The 26695-nt window shown below is 51.0% G+C and overlaps 1 protein-coding gene across 2 annotated transcripts in view; it reads left to right on the plus strand.

The window, feature by feature from the left end:
• The window catches only part of LOC308241473 (nuclear receptor subfamily 1 group I member 2-like), a 102871-nt gene extending 76561 nt beyond the window's left edge, over nucleotides 1-26310 (plus strand). The window contains exons 1-10 of one of the 2 annotated variants that reach the window (XM_080654917.1): nucleotides 3539-3749; nucleotides 13803-13899; nucleotides 14201-14419; nucleotides 17715-17848; nucleotides 19565-19749; nucleotides 20655-20932; nucleotides 22655-22797; nucleotides 22954-23070; nucleotides 23494-23599; nucleotides 24915-26310. In XM_080654917.1, the coding sequence (XP_080511043.1) occupies nucleotides 13877-13899; nucleotides 14201-14419; nucleotides 17715-17848; nucleotides 19565-19749; nucleotides 20655-20932; nucleotides 22655-22797; nucleotides 22954-23070; nucleotides 23494-23599; nucleotides 24915-25059 (1350 nt within the window). In that variant the 5' untranslated portion in view covers nucleotides 3539-3749; nucleotides 13803-13876 and the 3' untranslated portion in view covers nucleotides 25060-26310. Of the gene's footprint in view, nucleotides 1-3538; nucleotides 3750-13802; nucleotides 13900-14200; nucleotides 14420-17714; nucleotides 17849-19564; nucleotides 19750-20654; nucleotides 20933-22654; nucleotides 22798-22953; nucleotides 23071-23493; nucleotides 23600-24914 lie in introns of those variants that run through there. The other variant, XM_080654915.1, reaches the window with a different exon arrangement.
• Nucleotides 26311-26695: the final 385 nt, after the last annotated feature.

The raw sequence follows: 26695 nt of genomic DNA on the forward strand, positions 1-26695 counted from the left end.
CGCCGCAGCCACAGCCGCTTGGAGCACACCCCCACCCCTGGTGTGTGTCCGCTGGGGTGGGGGCAGCATGCAGTCCCCTCCTGCCCATCTGCGCGTGCAGCTCCTCCTGAGCAGTCCTGATGCAGCTCCTCCTGAGCCGGTCGTGATGCCCAGCTAATTTGCATATTACCTGTTTATATATATAGATATTAGAAAAAAAAAGTTTAAAAGCAGTTATCTAAGTTCCCACCAAGAGAAGGTACAAAAGGAAGAGCAAAGTAAACCTAAAGTGTGTTGTAAGAGGGATATTTTAAGGCGAGAGCAGAAATCAATGAAATAAAACTTACCAATAATAGAGATAATTAACAAAACCAAAATTTGGTTATTTGAAAGATTAATGGAAGTAATAAATGCTTAGAAAGACTGATTTAAAAAAGAAAAACACAAATTATGTCAAGAATCAGAGAGGTTAATATCACTAAACTGAAAGAAGGAATGTCTCTACAGGTCCCACAGGCATTAAAAGGATAATAGGGAATATTTTGAAAACTTATGACAATAAATTTGATAGTTTAGATGAAATGGGCTAAATCCATATATCCATAATCTCCATAATAAATACTTTTAAAGACTGGTAAATTGTACTCTAAAAATTTTTTAAATAATATTAATAAATTAAAACAAAAGTACCTGCAATTTAAAGACACTTAAATACTTGAATGATTTCTTGAATTCCTACTCGAGGAATTCAAGGTCATATCACATTTTACAGAGAAAAAAGGTCTAAGCAACCACTTGGCTGAGGCTGACTGGCTAAGCAACCTCAATTGTCTTAAATATGATCAGTGTTTGTTTATTATTCATGGAATAAGCACAATTTTTGCAAGCGATTATCCATCTCACAGGCTGGAGATATTCCTCATCTGACCCCTAAATTTACATTTTATTCAAAATTTCCTATATAATATTGTGGAGCAAAGCTATCGCTGTTAGAGTCTTGTCACTGCTTCCAACTTGTGATAAAATGGAACCCCTTTCAAAGGGAAGGGTCCTATCCCTCGTCTCAGGCACCTACTGCCTGCACCCAAGGACTACAGGGCGTGGGTTCCTCCAAGATTGCCTCCGGGGACCAGAGCCTCACCTGCCGTGTTGCCCTGGCTGACCTCTTTACAGGGCCCTGCTTCAGCCCATTCCAGAGGAATCCTGAGAGATTTTTGAAAAGGACCATCTGATTGGCTGATAAACACCTATTTTCCTCAGGCTTAACCTGATTTTACACGGTTAGCACATCACCCTTTAGTTGACTCTCTCAGTTCTTTTAAAATACAGATATTCCTGGAGGGAGGTAAACATTAAATGAATACACTAAGGAGACTCCTTGGGTTTATCAGATCTGCTTTTCTCTTAGGAGTGGCTTAGGAGCTCAGTACCCTGGTGGCTGCAAATGACAACTTCCCAGCTGTGCTTGAGGTTGACTCAGACCCTCGTCATAGGCATTGATAAGCTCTCCTCATAACTGCAGTGCATTTTCTGAGCTGAGAGCCAGGCCTGACCTTAAAACTGCACGTAGAGACTCGAGAAGTCAGGCAGTCTTACAGCCTTTCTCCTGCCGTCTGGTCCATGACAGCACACAGCAGACCCAGAGATCCCTCCAAAAACCCGAGAAGCATTTCTTTGCCTTAGTGATTTTATAACCTGCTCTCTGTTCCCTGTTTCTGGGGTAAATAATTCACCATTTTTATAAGAGAGATAAGGCTAGGCTCGTGGGAGCCAGGAGAGATTTGAGAGATGACGAAAGCTGTGTGTTTTATCCATGACCCAAGGACTCTGGCAAGCTGCCCTCCCTGAGCTGGAATCTTGCCTTTTTTCTGGACACAGAAATGCCTGTCTCTACGAAAAGGTCTACTTTTATTTTTAAGATTTTATATTTTTTAGAGCAGTCTTAGGTTCACAGCAAAATTGAGGGGAAGGTACAGTCCCCTATACTCCCTGCCTCCACACATGCACAGCCTCCTCATTATCTACACCCCCCACCAGAGTGGTGCATTTGTTACTATTGATGAGCCTACATTGACACATACTAATTACCCAAAGTCTATAGTTTACATTAGAGTTCACTCTTGGTATGCATCCCATGGGCTTACATAAATGTGTAATGACATGAAACTGCCACTATGTATCATACAAGAGTGTTTTCCCTGCCCTAAAAACCCTCTGCGCTCCCAGAAAGGCCTACTTTTCTTCTTGGAAATAAGTTTCCTGGGTGAGTTTCTAACCTTTTCCAGCCTTCCCAACCCCTGTGGCTGTGGTCATGGCCCTCTGGGCCTAGCTTTGGGGGTCTCAGAGGTGCTGCCAACCCCAGCATATAGCCCCTGGGCACCATCGACAGGCTGTTTCCACCGGGACCCAAGTCCAATATTTCACTTATTCTGGATCCTCTCTACCCAAGGCCCAAACCAATCTCCCAACCAAGGGGATTTATAAACCAGGTCCACCTGGCCCTCGCAGAATCCCCTGTGGACAGTCAGAAACTTGCTGAAAAGAAGGAGGCCCGTGACCAGGGGTCCCAGTCCCTGCTGCTGGCAGCGAGCTGTGCAGCCATCTAATTTCCTGCATCCGGTTGGGAAGGGCCAGCAAGTGACCACTTGAGAAACGCTGACACCCTAGGAAATTTGAGACTCAAATCTTCCCCACTCCGAGGGAGGGGCAAATTGAGTGGAAGAGAAGAAAGAAATTTAATTACAAAACAAAAAAACATACTTCAGTAGTCCTGCTGTTCCCATCAGAAGGGCTCGATTAAAATATATAATTCAAAATAAAAACAATTTAAATCAAGAAATAAGTGGGAGGAAGTCCAAATTTTCACATGGAAGGTGCTGTGATAATTTTGGGGAAACCCACCGGTTTTTGTCTTTTGTCTCTCCTTTTCCCCAGGAGGTAAAACGGCCATCACCAGCTGGCAGGGAGCAGGAAGGATCAGGCTAAGAGTGGGGGGCTGCTGGCACTCGGAGGAGGGAAGAACCCTTAGATGCTGCTCCCAGGGCCACTCTCCCTGCTCCTGGCCAGGCAGCTGTCAGCTGTCCTGCTGGAGAGCCACAGGAGAACTGTGCTCAGTCCCCTCGCCGCACTCTCTCTTTCCTCCTTGCCTGTCTCTCTCATACCCATGCGGCCCCACTGGCACCAGCAGAATCCAATATTCTGCTCACTTTCAGGTGCAGTAACACTATCTGGGAAGGTGGCTTAAAGGAAGGAAAACTGGCTAGGAGATCCAAGTTTAAAACAACTCTGCCACAGTGGCTGAAGTTAAGAGACCCTTGGAAGCACAAAATTTGCTCAGAACTAGTTAGACAAAGCAGATGCTAGTAACGTTCCCACCCTTCTCCTGTGTTCCAGTGAAGACCTGGGAGAGAAAAAAGCGCGGGCACGTAATGAGAGTGAATACGGTAATCTGTTCTTTGCTGGTTGGAGTGCTGGACTTGGGACTTAGGAGTGCCAGACGGGGTCCACTTGGAGCCACATCTGACCTGCACTGAGATGTAGGTAAGAGACGAGATTGGCTCACATCCTGGGGAATACAACCTGTGCGAGGACGGGACGCACTGCCTGACTTCACCAGAGCCGCAGGCTCTCCCTGCCAGGGAAGTGCTCCCCTGCGAAAAGCAAAGGACTAAGCGAATGGGGGTCTTGGGGTTCTGATTGATCCTTTGTTCCTGATTATTCAACGTGGACCCCAAAGGAGAAGTCTGAGCAAAGAAGTTACCACCAAGCAGGTATGGTTTTTGTTTCTTCCTCTTTTGCTGTCCCCCAACCCCCCGCCACAGCCCCCTTCCATGCAAAAGAAGTGTGGGAACACAAATGCATCTTGTTGGAGGCCAGCATCCCAGAGGCCCTGTTGCTGTCCACAGGATGCAAGAGGCCATGAGGACACTCACTCACTATTGAGTCCCATTAACAAGGCGCCCTGCTCCTGCGTTGGCCTCCTAGAGAAACAGTCCTGGTGGCCACCTCAGTGCGGGAGCTGCTGGGATCACGCATACAGTCAGCCCCTCGGTGTTGGTGTTGCGGAGTTGGAATCTCCTCACCCAGAAAACCCGCTGAGACTGGGAGCTGGGAACCCCTCAGCCCTGGCTCCTCTGGTCCCCTGGGTTTTCGTGGGCAGTTCTGGAACCAGCGCTGAGTTATGGCAGCGTGACAGTCGCAGGCCTCACACCTCAGGAGGGGACCCTCAGAAGCTCTGCAGCATCCTGGGGACAGAGGTGGTTTGGACCAGCGAGCTTTGAGGAGAGAAACCTTGTCCCACTGACCTGAGCCTCTCCTTCTTGTGCTCAGCTCCCCCGAGTCCTTCTTCTCCCCACGTCACAGCCCGGCCTGTGACAGGCTGTGCCCAGGTGCCTTGCTTTCAGTCACCTCTGCGTTGGATGGTGAGGAGTCACCTCTGAGGTCACTGGACCTTGACTCAGTGGGTCGGCTGTGGCAGGACTGTCCCCTCCCACATGGAGAGTCATGCCCTCTGCTGCTGGGAAGGCCAATGCTCACCAACAAGAGGGCCCACTGGGGTGGGCGTTTGGTCTCTAATGATATGACCAGTCTAAAATATTCTGAGCAAGGCCCAGCCAGTGTGTCTCAGTGGTTGAGCATCTGTGGACTTATGAGCCAGGAGGTCACGGTTCATTTTCTGGTCAGGGCACATGCCTGGGTTTCAGGCTCGCCCCCCTACAGCCAGTCAATGATTTTCTCTCATCATTGATGTTTCTCTCCCTCTCCCTTCTTCTTTGAAATTATATATATATATATATACATATATATATACATATATATATATATATATATGTATATATATATATATATATATATATATCCTGAGCAAGGCCTCAGAGGCTAGTACTTATTTAATTAGCTGGTTAATAGGAATGATAATTTTTCCATACACCAAATATTTTTATTTAAAATATTTTAGTTATATAGCAACTAATAATACAATGGTATAAATACATATAATTAGATAAAAATAAAATAAGTAAAAATATTAAAAAATAATAAATAACTTAAGAAAACTTTAGTTATATAATAAACAGTCTAAATCAAGAGTTGCACACTATGGCTCACAGGCCAAATCCAGCCCACTAGCTGTTTTTATAAATCAAGTTTTATTGCTCACTCATTAGGTATTATTTATAGTTGCTTTTGCTCTACAACAGCAGGACTGAGTAATTGCAAAAGAGACAGTGTAGCTACCAAAACACAAAATATTAACTATCTGGCCCTTTAGAGAAAAAGTTTGCCAACTCCTAGTCTCAAGCTATTCCTCTATTATGGAATAAACTAGAGGCCTGATGCACAAAATTTGTGCAAGAATAGGCCTTCCTTCCCCCAGCTGCCGGCACCAGCTTCCCTCTGGCACCTGGGACCTGGGCTTCTCCTTGCAGAGGGAGGCCCCGCCCACTTGCCACAGCCTGCCGGTGGGTGGCCTGGGCCTCCCTCTGTGGGGCGATCATGGAGCGATGGCCAGGTGCCTGACCAATCACATTGCACCCGCCTTGGCTGGCCTGGTGCCAGTGGGTGTCATAGCGTGGTCCTGGATGGTCATCCAGATGGTCATCCAGATGGTCGTTCCACTGTTCAGCCGTTCAGTTGATTTGCATATTATGCTTTTACTAGAGGCCTGGTGCATGAAAACTCATGCACTGGAGGGGGGTGTCCCTCAGCCCTGCCTGCCCCCTCTCACAGTTCGGGAGCCTTCAGGGGCAGGAGGCAACCCAGCAATCAGGGGAAGGCGACGCCCTCATCACAACTCTGCTGCTGCCACTGCCAGCAGCACAAGCCTTGGCCAGCCCTGGTTACCTGAGCCTCGGGTGGCCCTGGGCAGCTGGGCAGCCGACATCCGAGGCTTGCCTGCGCCTTGGGCCGGCCCTGGGTGGCTGGGGGGCTGAGGGCGGGTCTGGCTGCACTGTGCACCTGCTGGCCCCTGGCTGGGCTGAAAGGACTGTGGGACTCCAGTGGGGCTGAGGGGACTGGGTGCCTCCATCTTGTGGCTATAGGCACCACCATCTTTGTGACAGCATGATGGTCAATTTGCATATTCCCTCTTTATTAGATAGGATTATATAGGATATGACAGACAACACAGAGCTGACTAAACTATTGTTAATAGGTAATAGTTTTATAAAATTATAACTTATGACATGCTCCTTATAAGAATGAAAAAGCAGTACAGGTAAAGTAGAACTCGCCTTTAGCCATCCTGCCATCCTCCCCTAAAGTAACTCATATAACCATTTGGTGTATTTATTGCCCGAAGGTCTCGTTTGCTTTCACATATACTTATATGTACTAATAAACTAGTTATCATATTCTCATTCTGTTTTCCCACTCAACAAACTTCCCATATCCATATTCCACATGGAGACTGTCCAGATCAGTATGTAGCTCTACCTCAATTTTAACTGCTACAGGGTACTCCCCAGAGTACAATCCTTTTACTAATATTTAGCCATTACCTTATTCATAGGTATGTAAGCTGTTTCCAAGATTCCACTCCTACCAAAATGCTACAATGACCTCACTGTATATGCCTTCTTGTGCCCATGTGCGAGTGTTTTTCTAGAGGATATGCTGAGACGTTGAATTGCTACATCATGAGATGTGTGCATTTTAATTTTAGGTATTGTTGAATCGCCCTGCACAGTGTCTGCACCAGTTTATACTCCCACCAGCAGAGAACGCTAGTTAGTACTCCTTCACACCCTGATGCTTGCTATTTATGAAATATGTTATTACTTTTCTAGTTGGATGAGTGAAAATAGTAACCCATTTTTGAAATATTTAAATTTCCCTGATTACTAATGTATTCGTTTTCCAGGGTTGCCATAATAAAATACCATAGACGGAATGGCTTACTAGTAAATAATATAAGCTTATTTTCTCACAGTTCTAGAGGCTAGAAGTCCAAGATGAAGGTGTCAGCAGGTTTGGTTTCTTCTGAGGACTCTCTCCTTGGCTTGCAGATGGCTGTCTTCTAGCTATGTCCTCACATGGCCTTTCCTCTGTGTGAGAGCATCCCTGGTGTCTCTCTGTGCTCAAATTTCCTCCTCTTACAAGGACACCGGTCATATTGGATTAGGGTACATCCTAATGACCCTACTTGAGCTTAATTACCTCTTTAAAGGCCCTTTTTCCAAACACTGTCACATCCTGAGGTACTGGGGGATACAAGTCAGCAACTAGTGAAATTGGGCATATTTTTATGCAATTCTTGGCCACCTTTTAATATAATTCTTGGCCATTGTATTTCCTCTTCTTAATTGCTTATTCATACCCTTAGCTCATTTTATATTGCGTTATCTTTATCTATGTGTTTGTTTCATATTTTTTCTTAATACTAATTCTTTGATATACATATGCTAAATATTCTAAGTCTGTAATTTGTTTTTAAAACTTTGTTTACATTCTGCTTTTAGTCAACAAAAGTATTTACTATTGTTGTTATGCTATTTTTATTTTGATATAGTTGAAGTTATTCATTTTCTTCTTTATGAATTTTGCTCTTAGGATCTTATTGAAGAAAGCTATCTCAACTTCCAAGCTTCTGATGACATTTTGGCATACTCTCCTCTAATACTTCTATCATTTAACAAAATAGGTCATCAGTCTACCTGGAACTTATTTCTCTGAATTATCCCAATAGCCATTTATTGAAATGTCTGTCCTTTTCCTGTCCATTTGAAATGCCACCTCTGACATGTATTTCAGTTAAGTGTTCTCACTTTTACATGTCTGTTGCTGGATAATCTGTTCTTCTGTATTTATTTTCGATTCCTGAGTCAATATCCATTATAGTTTTACTGTTCTAATTGATTTTTTACTGGTTTATAGAAAAATCTATCTTGTGTTTTGATATTTTGTCTGGTCACCTTACAGAATTCTCTTAATAGTTGCAAGAGTTCATCAGTTGATTCCTTTGGAATTTCTTGGAACACAACCATCTATATATATAAAAGCCTAATATGCAAAGTGTTCCCTCAGGAGTTTGACCAACTGGGAGTTCGATCGCTTGCTATGATGTGCGCTGACCACCAGGGAGAGGTGTGGAACAAAGGCAGGCCCCTGCCAGCAGCTGGCAGCCAGGGAAAGGAGGCCCTGGCCGTCAGCCGTCAGCCATCAGCCACTAGGGACCCTACCTATGCCCAAATTTCGTGCACTGGGCCTCTAGTATTATATATGTATAACAAGAGTTTCTTTCCTCTCTAATCTTTACACAGCCTAATATATATTGGTCTTTCTTAGCCTTCCAACACAATGCTGAATAACAGCCATGAGAAAGATTAGTCTCAGGGCTGACGTAGCTGTGTGGGTTGTACATGGCACAATTCTGGGGGTACCATTTACACTTAGATGCCTTGGGTATTTTTGTCATGCTCCTGATTTTCATCCATTTTTATTACATGCTGTGAACTCATATTTCTTGGAAACTTCTCTGCAGGATTCTTTGAGGCTGGGGTTGTGCCCTGGTCACAACCTGGGAAGGACATATAAATGTGTGTGGGACTCCTCTTGCATACAGGGACCTTCTAGGTGGTGTAATTTGAAGGGAACTGCACCCAGGACTTGCTCATCCATCTCTCATACCTCCTGAACATCTGCGAAACACTGAAATAACAAACTAAATATCCAACTGAAAATTAAGATGAAGATACATATTTAAACTCCTTATGTAATATAGGAAACAATCCTCCTTGGTCTCTATGAATTCCAAACAAGGAGTCCAACTACGAAACTGTAGGCAATAAGAGCACTACACAGGCATGTGAGAGACAGGGAGTTCAGTCAGGGGTCAGTGCACCCTGTTAAATATTGGGAGAGGGCACAGGGTGTACTCTAGAATTGGGCTGACGCCAGCTCTGAACCCTGATCCAGTCTAGGAATGAACTTTCTGACCTCTTGGAACTGATGACTGCTTCCCGGGAAACACAAAGGCCAACTTTCCTTTATGGCCACCTGAAGTTAACAGCTGGCTGCTCGTGTTTGGATTCATACAATGTGACTCCTGCTCTCCCAATTCCCTCTGGGTTTTTCCCAGCCAGGACCAAGGAGGGGAGACTTTCACTCACAATATTTGACCCACTTCAAAAAATTTTAAAATAGATGACCGCATCTTATTCCCATGAGTTTTGTGACAGAAATTTAATTGACGTGGGACATGCACAATAGGAAGACTCACAATAAAGAAAAAAGAAAAGACGTTCTATCACTTAGAGCCTGCCTGATATGGACACACATCAAAGCCCCAGTTTCTTCATGTGTGAAAGGGGAAATCAGACCTGCCCCGCCCTGCTCAACTTGGGATAGGCCTGTTCTGACGACCTCACAGGCAGCTCGCAAGGAAATGGTGATTTTGAAATCATTTTGTAAACATCAAAACCTGTGTAATGCGAGTTAATGAATTAACCAAGCTTCTCCCTTCATTAAACAAAGTCAACAGTTTTATAAGCTTCACTGTTGACTTCTAGAAATTCAGTTTGAATGTAATTTCCCTTTACCTGCTTTGCTTCCTTTTTATCCTCTGATATATGTATTTATTCTATGAATATAGAAGTTCTGCTACACACACATACATATATATGGATATGTGTGTAGATATATACATATTATAAAATATGATTATGTATATACTCATAAGACATATATAAAACATATGTGGGTACATATTATAATCCTGCTGTATCCAATAGTTTCTATCACTAAAATCATTATTTTCTACCATTTTCCCCCTTTCACTTAGACCCTTTGTTGCTTCAACTCCAAATTGCCCACTCTCTCCTCCCCCTAACCTCAGTGACCTGGGTCCAAAGCCTTTTGATTTAACCCATTTTGGAATCAAATGTTACCTGCATCTCCCCTGCACACCCCTTTCCTGGGAAGGGCTGTCTCTGTCACCCCCAGGTGTATATTGACTTTCAACAACAATTTGTGATGCCAGTCATTTCACATGCCTGTGTGATCACTTCATTTCCTGGATCCTCAAGATGTTTCTATGGCCGTACGCGCTGCCCGCCCTCAGTCATCTCCCTCACAACCTTTTTGTGTGTGGCCGGTTCCCTGATGGGTAGCTGGATTTCCAGAACCTTGCTACTCCAAGTGGGCCCTCCAGACCACAGCATCAGCACCTGTTGGAAAGGTGGGAGCTCAGGCCCAGCCCAGACCTAGGGACTGCAATGTGCGTCTGACTAGCCCCAGGTGACTTGCATACACAGTCGAGTTGGAGAATCCCTGTCTCGGGCTGTAAGCAGCTCTGGGTGCCCCACAGCCATGGGGATTCTGAAGCAGACACGGGAGAAGGAAGGCAACAGTCAACCACTGCCACGGGCACAGCCTCACAGGGATTCAATTGTGGCTGAAAACTGACGTCAAGTGGGATCAAATGCAGCTTAACTGGCCTGGTCACCAGGTTACTCCTCACAGAAGTGCTTCTCACTGCTGTTGCTGCTTTCCTCTCTGCTGCTTCTCTGCCTCGGGCTCCTGCTTCCTCGTGGCTCTCCCGCTCCATCCTGCCCTTGCTCCATGGGTGTGAGACCTCCTGGGCGAGGCCAGGCAGAAACGTGTGGGCACCCACAGCACTAACACTTTAGCTTCCCTTTTAATATTCTTTAAATACGCTATCAACATTTATTTAGTCACAAGTGATTTATTTTTTAAATTGTGGTAAAATAGTACATAACATTGTACACATAAACCATTTTTAAGTGTATAATTCAGTAATGTTATGTATACTTACGTTGTTGTGCAACTGATCTCCACTCTTTCTATATCTCTACTGGAGGCCCAGTGCACAAAATTCATGCCTAGCCTGCACCCTCTCGCAATCCGGGTCTCCTTGGGAGATGCCTTCCTGCCTGCCTGCCTGATTGCCCCTAACCACCTCTGTCTGCCTGCCTGATTGCCCCCAACCACTCGCCTGCCTGCCTGATTACCCCTAACCGCCTCTGCCTTGGCCCCTGCCACCACGGCTTCATCTGGAATGACGTCTGGAAGGTTGTTTGGCTGTCCAGGCTAATTAGCATATTATGCTTTTATTATTATAGATAACATGGAGGGGGGAGTAATAGCTTTTTCTATCAAAAGCTTTCTTTCATTCCTGTGCTAAAAATAAAAGCTTATTTGATGTGTATCTTTTCAAAACCCCAGATCTCACTTTACCATTCTCTTCTGGCCAAAGTTCACTCTTCTCTCTTTGGAGCTGCCAGAGGGGAAAGTAGGTTCAATCCTTGCCACTTAATCACGATAACAGAGTTACCAGTGTGGCGAGAGGCAGGGCAGGGTCAATGGCAGCACATGGTTAAGGGCAGGGCCAACAATCCTGCCCTGCAGATCAGAGGGAGGGCCTCTCTGGAGACTTCTTTTTTTTTTTTTATTATTGTCTAAAGTTTCACATATGTCTCCTTTTCCCCCAATTGACTCCCCCTCAGCCATTCCCACCCCGGGCAAGCCCCCACTGCCCCAGTGTCTGTGTCCATTTGTTATGCTAATATGCATGCATACAAGTCCTTTGGTTGCTCTCTAACTCCCCCTCCCTCCTACCATTTATCTCTAGATCAATCTATTCTTGCTCATCAAATTATGTTGATCATTATATCCCACAAATGAGTGAGATCATGTGACATTTATCTTTCTCCGACTGGCTTATTTCACTTAGCATAATGCTCTCCAGTTCCATCCATGCTGTTGCAAATGGTAAAAGACTTCTTGTTTTGCCACTTTCATCAGGCATTTGGGCCTGATATCAACAATCAAACATAACACAGAGGAGTCTGAGCAGGAAAGGCTGTGCTGCTGGTCTGAGCGGGCATCTCCCCTGGAGACTCCAGCGGCTCCTGTGGCTGAGTGAATAGGCACAACAGAACCCGGGCAGAGATGGATTCACGCGAGCGAAGCCTAGGCTCTGGGCCCCTCACTTACACAGGCTCCTTCCCAGGGTCATACGCTTTCATAAAATATTAAAAAGTACGACAGTTAACCACAGTGGGTTTTAGATTAATTTTTACTTCCACTGTCAAGTTGTGGTGGGATGGCCATGGGCAACTGGACATCAGGCTACAGGTAGCTGAGCTGGAGGTACACTTAGCTTGTGTGTTTACATATGCTTGCAGTTACTTTCATGTAGAGCTCATTCCCACTAGCCATCCAGTGCAGAAATGGGCTCCAAGAAGGCCCACTCCACCTGGTCATCTGCCGTCATGACAGGGAGATGCTAGCGGTTCTCAACCTGTGGATCTGCTCCTGTAGAGCCTAAGACCATCGGAAAACACAGATATTTACATTACGATTCATAACTGTAGCAAAATTACAGTTATGAAGTAGCAACGAAAATAATTTTATGGTTGGGGGTCACCACAACATGAGGAACTGTATTAAAGGTCGCGGCATTAGAAAGGTTGAGAACCACTGCTCTAGGGGGAACCTGCTCCCATGGTTTTCCAGTGTCTAGCTGCCACCCAGCACAGCGAGGGCAGGAGGCGCCTCAGGTCAGCACAGCCTAACTGGTCATGAAATTCATACACGAAGAGACCTGGCTGGCACACACCAGTCACCTAGTCACTGCCATTTTCCTGCCCACCGGGCACCATGCTATAAGGAGGACTGATGTAAGCGTGGGACAGGATCAGAATTGGGGGTGTCAGTTGGCATCCCCCAACCCAGTTCAGATCTGTTTCTAACTGAACCCCATCTGTTTCCATTATTTCTTGCCATGCAACAAGCCTCCCCAAAACTTACAGGATTACAACTGCCACCATTTTATTTTCTTCACAATTCTGTGTGTTGACAGGGCTCAGTTGGGAGTTCTTCCGCTCCACATGGCATCAGGTGGATGCTTTCCTGGGCTGGGATGTCCCAGAAGCCTCCCTCACATGTCCCGAGCTCGGGGGGCATGGTTGGGAGCCTGGGGCAGCTGGGTCTCTCTCATGTGTGTCATCTCAGGGCTCTCTCTCTCCACATGGCCTCATTGCGTGGTCCCCCCAGCAGGGTAGCCAGACGTTCTCACATGGTGATGTCGGGCTCCCCAAAGGGGAGAAGCAGAAGCTCCCAGGCCTTGTTATGATTCAGGCTTGGGACTGACCCAGTGTCACTTGCCCACATTCTATTGCTTCAAGCAAGTCCAAGACCATCCCAGACTCATCCTGGAAGGGGACTGCACAAGGGTGGGGCTCGGGACGTGAGGTTTATTGAGGACCATCTTTGGAGAATATGTCAGAGTTCTCTACCTGGAGCTTCATAATATGAGAGAATGGACTATGGAAGTTATCTAACAGAAAACTTATAGGCAAAACCAAGTAAAAGTCATTCCAATATTAGGGAGTGGGATTCTGTCATTAATTCTAGTGGCTCCTTATTAAGGAATTGGGAAATGTTTAATCAGACAGTTTAAGTAGATGTCTCTCTTCGGTCCCTTTAGAGACATTTCTTTTTAAAAAAAAATATTTTTATTGATTTCAGAGAGGAAGAGAGAGGGATAGAGAGATAGAAACATCAATGATGAGAGAGAATCATTGATCAGCTGCGGCCTGCATGCACCGCACTGGGAATTCAGCCCACAACCTGGGCATGTGCCCTGACTGGGAATCAAACCATGATCTCCTGGTTCATAGATCTACGCTCAACCCAGCTATGCCGGCTGGGCTAGAGACATTCTTTATCTTCTTGGTGTGTGCCACCTACTGAGCTTCCATGACTCATGCGTCTTGTTGTAATTATGTACCGCTTCCCTTCTAGGGACCGGCATTTATATTGATCGCAGAGGGAGTGTCATCTCACTTTTCCTTTGTCCACAGTTGATCATTTACGTGCAGAATGTCTGCCAACCATCTCCATAGCCCCAGATCCAGCTATTCCTAGTGGCTCCTGAATGAAGCTGAAAACGGAAGGCAGGTTGTTTTCCTCCAATGTGCACTCTGAAACATTGCCTTGCGTATAAAATGTCCCTTCCTGTGACAGTCTTTGTTTGTGGAACACTCTCTGTGACTCTGAGTAGTTGGGGGTTTTTTAGTAGGCCCTGGATTTCTGCCATGGGAATGAATTCCAGCTTTTGTAGATGGTTACATCTCTCTTTATAGCAACCCTGCCCCACCCCCTTTCTCCCATAACAGGTCAGCTCTTGGGTCCCCAGTGGGGACAGCCTCAGCCCATTCCTGTCCAGCCCTTTACTGACGTGAGGCTGTTTTACTCCTAGTCCCAGAGGGCCAGAAGCCAACCTGGAGGTGAGACCTGAAGAAAGCTGGAACCACGATGACCTTGAGCACTGCCGAGGAGCAGACTCCACTCCTGGAAAGCCCGCCGTCAATGGCGAGGCGGGGGGTGGGGAGCCCCACATCTGCCGTGTATGTGGGGACAAGGCCACTGGTTATCACTTCAATGTCATGACGTGTGAAGGATGCAAAGGCTTCTTCAGGTAGAGTACCCTGCCACCTTCCCCACCGGCTACCCTGACACCCTGGGTCCCATCCGACTGGGGCTCTGCCATTAGCCCACTGGGCACCAGGGCTGCAGCTTGACCGTCTCCCAGGTTCAGAGTGTGGGCCGGGGCCGTCCGAAGCCCTCCTAATTAGTCTCAGGAGAGCCATGTATATCTCAGAGGAATCCTTCGTCTTCCATCTTCCATCTTCCTTCCTGAGAAAGGTCTCCTTCTATTAAGACACCCCTTTGTTTCTCCATACATTCTGAGTAAAATAGAAATTCAGTCTGTAAAAGAGGAAAGGATGTGAAAATCCAAAATGCAAGTGTTCAATCAGTCTTAGAGAGTGGTTGTTAAGTAAGAATGGCATAAAATAAACGGAGAATGTGACAGACAAGCTCACCTAGAAACAGGCAAATAGTCCAACAATTTAAAGACTGAAAAGTCCCAGCACAGCAAGACAGGCCCACACAGAAGGGCTCAGCTTGTCCAGCTGAAGAAAGAGAAGAGTGAAGCTCAGTGCAGGGCTCAGACCAGGAGGAGAAGCCGACCAGGAAGCGGGGGAGGGGAGCGGAGGAAGGATTGTGAGGGAGCTCTCCATTGGCCCCTGTGGAGGGCAGGGCATGCTGAGAGCAGCTCCCACCTGGGGGGCACCATTGGGAGCCTCGGGCATTCTTAGGGCAGAAGCTTGACTTCCTGGAGGCTGGACAGGTGAATGGAAACAAACTCTAGAGCCAGGGCGCCCCCTACGGCCCCACAAAATGAGCTGCTGGTCAGCATGTCCTGGGTGGGGGACCAGACCCCATAGGAACATCCAGGCCTGGTCAGCCCAGGGAGTCACCGGAGCAGTTCAGTGTCCACACGCACGACCTGAGTGAGGAAACCCCGGCTTCTGGCTGCTGTGGTCACTCTCGGTCCCCGGGGTTAGGTGAGCCCAGGGCAGGCTCTAAGACGCCCGTTTCCCGTGGGAAACCAGCACGCGGTCGTGTGGATTGTAAGAGCGGGCAGACCAGCCACAGGGTCGGGCTGCGTTCAGTTACCAGTGCAGAACACTCCCCTCAGCGGGGCTTGCCAATAAGGAAAGCACGTTACGGCTCGTAACTGGAAGTCGCAAGGCTTCGGGTGGTGTGCCCAGCAGCTCAGTTCCTTCTGTTTGTTCTCCGCTGCCATCCTGCGCGAGAGCTCTGAGCTCAGCCGTCTCCGGGCAGCGCAGTGCGGGCCGGGCCGGGACCTCAGTGTGCAGCCCTGGAAGGAAGCGCCCGGCTCTTCCTCTCGCGAAGAGCAAGGAAGCCTTTCCCACACTGGGCGCCAGGCTGGCTGCTCCTGCACCGGCCGCTCTCAGAGAGCTCACCCCTGGGCGAGGCACAGGCCACCAGGGCGGCGCCAAGGAGGGCGGACGCCTGAGCCAGACCTGGCCCTGCCCGCAGCGTCGGTGTAGACGGCCTGAGGTGGGGGGGTCCTCTGCTCTCCCCTCACCTTGGCTGTCCTGGGACCCCCAGAGGAGGCAGCACCGTAGAGGTAAGAGCTTGCTGCCTTCTGGTGTCAGGCAGCCACAGATTCAAAGCTCAGTTGTCACTTACCTGGAGGACGGTAGCGATTTACCTTTGAGAGCTTGTTGGGAGGCCTCGCAGGGGAGCGCAGCTCCTCTGCACCGTTGACTGAAGACCGTCCTCTCCTCTGGGGGAGGTCATTGTCTTGGATGGAGCACACAGCTTGCAGTTTCGGGAGGGACGCATGTGGAGCGGTGAGGGGGACACAGCCCAGCCAGCCAGATCAGCCCAGTCAACCTGGCGATCGATGGGGTGCAGATGTGGCAGCCAGATCCCCCTCGCACCCGCGATGTACTTTGACTTGGTTTCTGCACCCGTGCCAGGCAGATGACTCGATGTGTTTTGCGGAGTTGTGAGAACTAAATGCGCAAAGCTCTGCAAAACATCTAGCCCAGTATCTGACCCACGGCATGTCGGCATGTCATTACTAAACCTGAGCGCCTTCCCCTCTATCCCTCTGGGTGCTAGCGAGCAGGATCAGGGGTCTCTTACCCAGACCAGCAGGGGAGGCAGAAGGGGGCGGAGCCTGTGAAACACCTGCTCCCTGGGCTGACCTGCCAGTCACCTGAGTGTGGCTCAGCCCCAGGGCCCGTGGTCAGCCACTCCTGTCTGTGCCCATGTTCCCGCCAGCTGTCCCTCATTCCCACACCGCTGGACCAGGACCTGCGGCCGGCCAGGGAGGAATTGCTTTCTTTCTCTTCAGCTGTGAAGGGCGGGGGTGGGGGGAGAGGGTGGCTGTGCTGGGGTGTCTAAGAGACTGTGACCCCATGGTTCCCCTACCTGGCACACTCCCTCTCCCAGGGCTGTGAGCCTCTTCGCTCCACCAGGCCAATCAGGAGGAGCCACCTTTCCAAAGGGGAAGCCATTTCCTGCCCCCCACCCCCCCAATCTGGAGCGGGGGCTAGGGAGAGAGAGGGCTTCCTACATGTCTCACCCCCTGGGGTTGGTGGTCTCGGGCTCCCTCTTCCAAGAAGGAGATATGGGGTGTGGTGCGGTGTTTCTTCCTTTTCCGCGTCCCGCACGGAAAGGGAGAAAGACAGGTTCCTGAGGGGAGGAGCTGGGGATTAAGAAATTAGAGAAAGAAAGAGACAAGAGACAGAAATAGATTCAAGCTGGGTGCCGGGTGGCTTCCTGTCCTCTGATAGAGACAGTCACACTCACCTCAGACAACACAGCATATTTATTGGTTTCCAAAAGGGATTTTATGATAAAAAGGAGTTTCGGGTGTACCCAAATCCTATTCATCAGGATCTGAGTAAGCTCCTTATTTTGGGTGGGTCAAGGTCCTTTTTGTTCCTCATTCCAAGTACATGGGTACTGATAACAGGATTCTGCCAGTGCCCTCGGGCTCAGCTGATAAGAATTAAAAAAGTATCCATGTGCCTTCCCAGACGGCTCTCTACAATGGGGGAAGAGGCCACCGCCACAGAAACATCGCCAAGGTCCTCCTCTGGGTTGCCAGTGCCACGGCCAGAGGGTGTGAAGGGAAGGGAATGGGCGGGGCGGAGACATGGGCGGACCTGGAGCGGAGGCACCCAGACATGGCAGGGGCAGGGCCCTCCTCCACACCTCGGGCCTCGAGGGAAGATGGAGGAGCTCCCTCCTTTCCTGTGAGCTGGACCCGTCTCAGGGGACAGGCAGGCCCACAGAGGTGCGCTCGTGTCCCTCGGTGACAGAAGGGGCAGGGAGAAGGGCGGTGTGGCCTGTCCCCCGCCGCCCACTATCGCCCCTTGTTTGCACAGGAGGGCCATGAAACGCAATGCACGGCTGCGGTGCCCCTTCCGGAAGGGCACCTGTGAGATCACCCAGAAGACCCGGCGGCAATGCCAGGCCTGCCGCCTGCGCAAGTGCCTGGAGAGCGGCATGAGGAAGGAGAGTGAGTGGCAGGGTGTGCCCGGCGGGTTTGGGGCCGGGTGCATGGGCACCGCGAGCCGGGGACGCAGCAGGAGTGGGCCTCGGGGATGTGTATGCACAGGCGTGCACACGGGCACCATGAAGGTGTGTGCCTGCGCACAGGTCCCTGGGCAGCTCGTGGCCTGTGAGCCGTGGGCAGGCACACGGAGCGGAGCTTGCAGCCCATCTGCCCGCACCACAGCCCTCTGGGGGACAGGACAGATGGAGGGCACCTCTGCCCTCTGCTCTGGGTAAGTGGGCGTCTCCGACCAGAGTCATGCCCTTCTCTCCCCTCAGGTGCCCTTATGACTCTTTGTCCCCTTTATAATTGCCCTTGTGGCATTTTAGGCAAACTGGGGGAGGTGAACTTGGGAGAGGGAAGCCGGAGGCTCCTTGGGAAGTGGTTGGGTTGGCATTTCTTGCTAAGCAGTGGCCCCAGCTTTCTAAGGGCTTGGAGACCCGGAGAACCTGGGCGACTCTGAGGAGTCTTGTTGGTATCAAATGCAGTAGACAGGAATACATGCTACCAGGTGCTAGTTACTGAACACTTAGTACATTCCAGGGAGTGTAGGTGTGAATATACAGGGGCAGGCAAAAGTAGGTTTACAGTTTGAGTATAGAAAACAGTTTATTCTTCTATTATTTGTTTATTTATTTAAATATTTTTTATTGATTTCAGAGAGGAAGGGAGAGGGAGAGAGAGAGAGGGAGAAACATCAATGATGAGAGAGAGTCATTGATTGGCTGCCTCCTGCACACCCACACTGGGGATCGAGCCTGCAACCTGGGCATGTGCCCTGACCAGGAATCAAACCGTGACCTCCTGGTTCATAGGTCAATGCTCAACCACTGAGCCACGCCAGCCAGGCTATCATTTATTTATTATTGTATCATTAATACAACTGCAAACCTACTTTTGCCCACCCTCCTCTATATATACACTGAGTGGCCAGATTATTATGATGATCTCTGAGGCCCGGTGCATGAATTTGTGCATGGGTGGGGTCTGGCCAGCCTGGCCAGAGGGAGGGGACATGGGCGGTTGGCCAGCCAGCCTGCTGGTCAAACTCCTGGTCGAGGGGACAATTTGCATATTAGCCTTTTATTATATAAGATATACACTGAGTGGCCAGATTATTATGCGTTCAGAGATTATAATAATCTGGCCACTCAGTGTATATTCATATAGATGTATGTATATGTATACATGTTGATGTATACATATGTGTGTGTGTATATAGCTCCTACATACATAGCCAGGAGCTACATTAAGCACCTTCCATGCAATGCCTCATCGGAACAGCAGTAGGAGGTGAGCACAGCCACTCCAGATTACAAAGAAGAAAACTGAAGGTGGGAGGGGCTAAGGAGTTTACTCAAGGTCACTGATGTCACTCAAACCCAGCTGTCACTCAAACCCAGCTGTCACTCAAACCCAGCTGTCACCAAACCCAGCTATCACCAAACCTAGCACCTTTTGGTTCTGAAGCCAAGCGCTTCCACTGTTCCACAAAGTTGTCACAAACCCCGAAGTCGTGGGCAGTACACCGGCCGCACCTCATCCCTTTGTCCTTACCCAAGTGTTTCTCCAGAGGAGCCATTGTCCTCACGAGTCTGGGTTTCCCCTGCTGCTGCCTGGGCGGGTTGAGGGCAGCCTCGCTCCTGCAGGCAGCTGAGCCTGCCCTGGCCATCCCTGCAGTGATCATGTCTGACGCAGCCGTGGAGCAGAGACGGGCCTTGATCAGGAAGAAGCGAGAACGGATTGGGACGCAGCCCCTGGGAGCCAAGGGTCTGACTGAAGAGCAGTGGGCGATGATCAGGGAGCTGATGGATGCTCAGATGAAAACCTTTGACACCACCTTCGCCCATTTCAAGAACTTCCGGGTATGAGGCTTTACACTTGGCTCAGTGGCTATGCCAGCTCCTCCAAACCCCAATCTCATTCCCAGAAGTCCTCAAAGACTGGCCGCTGTAACCAGAAGCAGCCCCCGGGGACTTGTTAGTTAGGAATGCAAGTTCTCAGATGCCCCCAGGCTCCAATTCAGATACTGGAGGCTGGGGACACAGTCTGTATTTTGACAAGACCCCCCGGGGGGTTCTGACACATGCTCAGGTTTGAGAATCTTTGCTTCCTCCTTCTGCAACAGATGGGAACTGGGTCTGAGCCATAAATGGAGTCTTAGAAGCTGAGCTGTCCCAGGGTTGCTGGGGTTCAGGGCTTAATGAAAACAGGGCCAGGGCCTGCTGGGGGTCTGACATCTGTGAACTGGTTTTACTGATTCAAGGAACATTAGTGATCTCAGCACCGTCAGCCACGTCTCAGCTCTGTGCCCTCTCCCCTTCGATGCTCACAGTGTCCCGGGTGACCTGCTTGGCTCAGAAAACTGGTAGCTAGGGCCCCCAGGAGTCTGTCCTTTCCATCTGTAGACCCAGACCCTTCTCTGAGTCTCCCAACTATAAGGCTCGGGATGCTTGGGGCATAGCTAAGGGTATTGGCCCTCTCACCCTCCCCAGGGGCAGGAAGCAAACCCATGTCTGATGGGGCAGAGATGTGAGGGACCATTAATTCACAGATCCAGAAAGTGCACCACCTGATAGGAGACCAGGGAGAAGAAGCAAGCGCTGTGTATGTGTGTGTGTGTGTGTGTGTGTGTGTGTGTGTGTGCACGCTTCTGCCTGCATCCTCTCAAGCCTGCTGCTGTGGGTGCCCATCTGGGGCCTGTGTGGGAACCTGTTGGGGAGAATACATGCTGTCTACCTCTCCTTTCTCCACCTCCTCTCTGTTCCAGCTGCCAGAGGTGCTTAGCAGTGGCCACGAGCTCCCAGAATCTCCACAGACTCCACTTGGGGAAGAAGCTACCAAGTGGAGCAAGATCAGAGAAGATCTGTCCTCCCTGAAGGTGGTCTCTCTGCAGTTGCGGGGGGAAGACGGCAGCATCTGGAACTACAAGCCCCCCGCCGAGGGCAGTGGGAAAGAGATCTTCTCCCTGCTGCCTCACATGGCTGACATGTCAACCTACATGTTCAAAGGCATCATCAACTTTGCCAAAGTCATCTCCCACTTCAGGTGGGACATAGGGGCTGGGTGGAGGATGGGTATGGAAAGGAGCAGAAAATGGCCAACAGGTGCAAAGGCTCTGAGATAGATCCTCCTGAAGATGGGGGATGTTGGTGCCCAAAGACCCTTCTTTGTCTCTGCCCCCCAACTCTGGGGACCTGGCACTGTGGGGGACTGGAGCCCCTGCTGCATGGCTCCTTAGCTGGGGGACGGCGGGCCTGCCTTTAATCTCACTGTGTCTCAGCCCCCTCATCTACTAGAAGGAGCTAACCATGCCCACTTGCTGGACTGTCCTATGAAATAAGAAAAGATCTGAAGAGCAAACAGCTCATACATGTTGGACAGTCAGTAGTCATTCCCTCCCCTATTTCTTCCCAAACGGGCAGGAATCACAGCTTGGCAGTTCCAGAACGAAGAGGTGGAAGGAAAGGGAAGAAAGTCCAGAGGGAGGAGAGAGGCAGGCACAGACACCAGGTCTCTAACAGTAGCTGTCAGGAGGTGGTTGAGAAGGTCCCAAGGATGAAGGGCAATCCTAAGAATCCAAGGGTCTGGACTTCCCACAGCGAGGTGTGGGGGCAACAGCCATGGGGCAGTGGGGCAGCGAGAAACCCCGGATCCTCCTCCTGTGTGGCAAATGCTGCCCTGTGACACTGTCCAGGCTGGAAATGGTACAGGGCATGCCTGTTCTGGGGTGGCACCTGGCCTTGCCAGGCCTGCTCAGGTGCAGCCGAATAACACACGACAGCCTGATCTCCTCAGCAGGCAGAGGGCAGTTCTATTCCAGGAGCCCAGGGGTGACACATAGGACTTATTTAAGGAGGGGAGGGTGGCCACAGGCTGGAATGGAGGTCAGATTGTGGCATTGAGGTCAAAGGAGCAGGAGTAAGGCCTGTCTACGCTTGTGGACCTTGACGGTCCCCACTGACAGCCAGTGGCCCGCGGTATAACACTAGGATGGGAGGCCACTCACCTGGTCCCGTGGCCACAGTTCTGAGCACAACCGCCCAGGAGCAGGCATTGCTATCACCCTCCTTCCACAGAGAGAAAACAGAGTTCACTGAGGCCAAGGCACTTGCACAGGCTCACAGCTCATCAGTGGCTAGATTTGGAAGCACAGAGTACAGAGTTCAGGGCTACTACCTGCTGGGTCCCGGGCTGGGGGCTGGGGAGACAAGGCGAGTATAATCAGTTTCACATTTCACGGCATCTGTAGCTCAGTAGTATGGATCTGAAAGAAGAGAGTGCATGGAACTCATGCCAAAGGAGTGGCAGAAGCAGAAGGACGCTGGACAGACTTCTAGGAGGCATAAAGACAGCTTGTCCTGAAGGATTAGCAGGGTTTACTCAAGTGAAGTTAGAGAGGCAATCACTCCGTGTGGGGAAACCGAGGCAGGAAGTATGAGGCCAGGGACCAGGAGCCAAGGCATCGGCTGTGGGTCAGTGGCTGTGCAGGGAGTTGGAGGAGAGGGGGCTAGGCTGGAAGGGACGCCAAGCTCCGTCTTTCCATGGGGAGTCCCTGAGGGAGGGGAGGCTGGAGAAAGGGGCAGGGAGAGGTGACCTGCTTGGCTGGGTTGTGAGGGACAGAGATTGGAGGCAACCAAAAGCAGCTGGAGTAATCCTCATGGTAGAAGCCCATCCTCCCACTGCCCTCTGCCCCGATTTCTGGATTGTGGGAGTGGGGCTGGCCAGTGGTGGCTCCTATCCCAGCCTCCCCTCCCATCCCCCTGCCAGGGACCTGCCCATCGAAGACCAGATCTCCCTGCTGAAGGGCGCCGCCTTTGAGCTGTGCCAGCTGAGGTTCAACACGGTGTTCAACGCAGAGACTGGGACCTGGGAGTGTGGCCGGCTGTCCTACTGCTTGGAAGACCCTGCAGGTGCCCAAGAGCCTCCTGCCTGCCCTGGCAGAGGGAGGGAATCAGCTGGGAGGGGGAGAGGAGCCACGCCAGGATGTGCGTGTCCTGGGACCGCAGGGCAGGAGACCTTGTTGAGGGAGGCCTGGGACTGGGTCCTCATGCCGCACCCACCCACAGGGGGCTTCCAGCAGCTCCTGCTGGAGCCTATGCTGAAGTTCCACTACATGCTGAAGGAGCTGCGGCTGCGCGAGGAGGAGTATGTGCTCATGCAGGCCATCTCCCTCTTCTCCCCAGGTGGGGACCCCACGGCCGCCCGGCCTCCCTGCCCCCCAGGCTTGCTCCCATCCCCTCAGCTTTTAGCCCACCCCTCCCCTCCCCTCCCCTCCCCTCCCCTCCCCTCTCCTCCCCTCCCCTCCCCTCCCCTCCCTTTCCTCCCCTTCCCTCCCCTCCCCAGGGAAGGTCCTACCCAGTGGCTTTGCCCCTCTCACTGCATAGGCAGGGTAGGGCCCTGCTGGTTTCTCCTGGGCCCTACCTTGGCGGGGGGGGGGGGGGGGGGGGGGGGCGGGGGCGTGCGATGCACAGTCTTCCTGGCGCTCCACTCAGTTCCCTGCCCGGGGTCTCTGCTCTGGAAGGTGCTGCCAGGCAATGTGCCCTCTCTGGGCTGGGAGCTTTTGCCCCCATGGCCTTGCGGGCACCACACTGCTTCCCTCCTTACAGACCGCCCTGGCGTGGTGCAGCGCAGCGTGGTGGACCAGCTGCAGGAGCGGTTCGCTATCGCCCTGAAGGCCTACATCGAGTACCATCGTCCCCAGCCCGGCCACCGGTGAGCAGCAAGCAGGGCGGGTGTGAGGGGGTGCCCCACCCTGCCTGCCAGGCCCACTGTTCTGGGTCTTCTTGGAGAGCAGACTGGAGACTTTCGGGGGGGGGGGGGGGGGCTCTGAGGGCCAGGGCTTTGGGGCCCTGTACTGGGACCTTCACTAAGGTCTCCTGACCAGTCATCCTGGGCTCCAGCTCAATAGTGGGGAAGGGCCCGAGGCCATGCCCCACGCCCGGGACATCGCTGCTGAGGCACAGCTCACGTCTGCCCGGGCCTTCCCTTCTGTGGTCAAGGGCGGTACAGCCAGGCAGTCTCCTGAGGCTCCCACAGGGCCTCTAGCAGTAGCCAGCAGTGACCACCTGGTAATAAAGATATGACAATAAGGACGATAATGGTACTTCTATAATAGCTGTCATTTACTGAGAAGTGCCAGCCCTCGTGCCAAGCAGTTCACAGGAACTATCCCTGTTAGTCATGAAAACAGCCCCACCAAGTGGTGCTACCGCCATCCTGCAGGGGACTGAGGCTCAGGTGGGGCTGGAGGTGGCCAAGTCCACAGCCCACTCTCTTGAGCACTGCCTAACCGCCTCCCAGAACAAAGACAAGCAAACTGGGCGGAAATCCTGAGTCTGTTCTCGACAGCCCAAGGGAGGAAGGCTGCTAAGGGCTTGGCCGGACAGCGGCTGCCACCCTTCATGGAGCCTCAGCGGTCCACAGGCTCCAGCCGCAAGGGCTGAAGGCCAGCACGGAGGATGCTGGCGTCCTTATGCCCCGCCTCTACTTGGCCTGCTCCAGCTTTCTATTGAGCTCAGAATCTTGGGGTGTTGCAGTGGCTGTGTTTTCATTTGCTCAGTCCTCCCCTGTGCAGAGCTAGGATGCATCATGGGGAAACTGAGGCACGAGATGTGCCTCATCACTAGATCCCAGACTAGATCCAGAAGGGATCGCTGCTTGCAACCCCTGCTTCCATAACCCCTGCACTCGGTCCTCACCCCAGCCATTAGCCAAGGCAGAGATTTCCCCACAAATTGACCTATGCACTTGGTGCCTTAAATACCTGGGTGTTCCCATGGATCTCTCCCGTACACACACTCAAGAGGTGCCAGTGGGGGTATAGCACCTCAAGTCCCCCGGGCTGCCCCACATTCTCGCCCACAGGCTGAAAGACAAGCTTAAGTAATTCAGCTGAGCCTTTCCCTGGGCTGACCCGAAATGTTCTGAGATTAAAACCCCCAAACTTGGGCGACTTCAGAGTGGTCCAAGGGCAGTAGGTGGGGCCAGGGTGGGCTGCACCCCAACCTTCCCTCTGGCCGGCCTGCAGGTTCCTGTTCCTGAAGATCATGGCCAGGCTCACCGAGCTCCGCAGCATCAACGCCCAGCACACCCAGCGGCTGCTGCGCATCCACGACATCCACCCCTTTGCCACACCCCTCATGCAGGAGTTGTTCAGCATCTCGGATGCCTGAGAGGCTGCCCCAGGGGTGCGCCTCCATGGGGCAGCCAGAACCAGAGGCCTCGGGGCCCACTCCTGGGGCTGGACAGATGGACACCTCCGAGAGCTGACCAGGCCCTGCAGGTCCTGCCTTCTCAGGGAACTCGGGACAGCTCTGACCGAGTTGGCGAGAGGTCCCCAGGAAAGGGACAGGGGATCTCAGCTCAGTCTGTGGAAAGCAAAGCCACTGACCCTTATATGAGAGAGCCTGGGCCTGAAGGTAGAGCCTATGAAGAGGCACGGCCGCCACCCCCTCAGAAAAGGCCCTGAGGTCTGGGATTTAGTGGTAGGAAAGCGAAAGGACGATGGCGGCTGGGCCCTCTGAGGGTCTAGGCCCACGTTCATTAGCTTCGTGGGTCTTTTCACTGCTGTTAGTACCCTGTCTCCTACTTGGCACTTGCTCTCTCCCCGCAGCCTTGTCCTGAGCTGCTCGTGAGTTCCAGGCCCCTGTCCATCTGCAGGAGCATTAGTGTCTGTGGGAGTCTAGAGAGGCCAAAAAGCCTGCACGTGTCAGCAGCTTGTCATGACCACTCTGTGTGTCTGTTCTTCCTTCCTTCTGGGTCTCGGCATCCACTCAAACACGTTAAGTACCAACAACACGTGGCCTGCTGTGTGGTGTACATGCTGAACCGGACAGGGATCCTGACCTCGAAGGGTTTAGAGTTCAGTAAAGAAAACAAAGCAGATACACAGATAACTTCGGTTAAGAGGAGAAGTGACACAAGAAATTGGTGTGGGTGTCAAGCTGTGTTGGGGATCCCTGCAACATGTGTGTACACATGTGTGTGAGTTGGTGTAGGTCTGCTCCCCATCTGAGCTGGGGCTGGGGCTTGCCCCTGAGCCCGAATGCTGGGGTGTTGACAGGCAGTTAATAAATGTGCTAGATATGCATGCACTGTATGTTCCCGGTCACAATTCTGTTTTCAAAGGTAAAGGGTATGAAAGTGTCTGCTTTGTTTATAGCCATTTGAGTAAAAACATTTTTGCTTTTTGCCTATTACATTTTAACTAATTTTACATAATGCATTCCACACCTAAGGCTTAGTTAGCAAATATAATCCTGAGTTTATTGTCAAATTAAGGCAAGCTGACTTAAATAATTAACTTTTGGCTGGATATTTAAACCTTTTTCTTTTTTTCACCTTCTTTTCTGGGAGATAGATAGATGTGGTGGTGAGAAAACAGAAATGTCTTGTATGTAATATATAAATTTCTGTTTCTATTCTTTACTATTTATTTTACTACTAGGGGCCCAGTGCACGAATTCATGCACCTTGAAAGGAACTGTGGGCCACAAGGCTGTGGTAGGCACAGGGGCGGGTCTTGGCCCATCCTCCCTGCCTCCCCTCGTCCCTTCCTCCGTGTCCCTCGGTTCCCTGTCTGTCCGCAGCCCCGCTCCCGCCGCTTCCACATGCTGACAGCGCCAGGCCTGCTTGCACCTGCTGATGGCACGAGCAATTGGGGCCGGCGCCAGCAGTGGGTGCGAGTGTGGCTACTGCCCTGATCACCCCTAAGGAGCAGGGGGAGGTAGAGAAGCCCTCAGGGGCGATCAGGACCTGCAGCCGCCGCTTGCACCGCTGATGGTGCTGAGTGATCCAGACTGGCACCGG

The sequence above is a fragment of the Plecotus auritus genome, assembly GCF_963455305.1.
Source record: "Plecotus auritus genome assembly, chromosome: 2".
In the NCBI taxonomy this organism is placed as follows: domain Eukaryota; kingdom Metazoa; phylum Chordata; class Mammalia; order Chiroptera; family Vespertilionidae; genus Plecotus; species Plecotus auritus.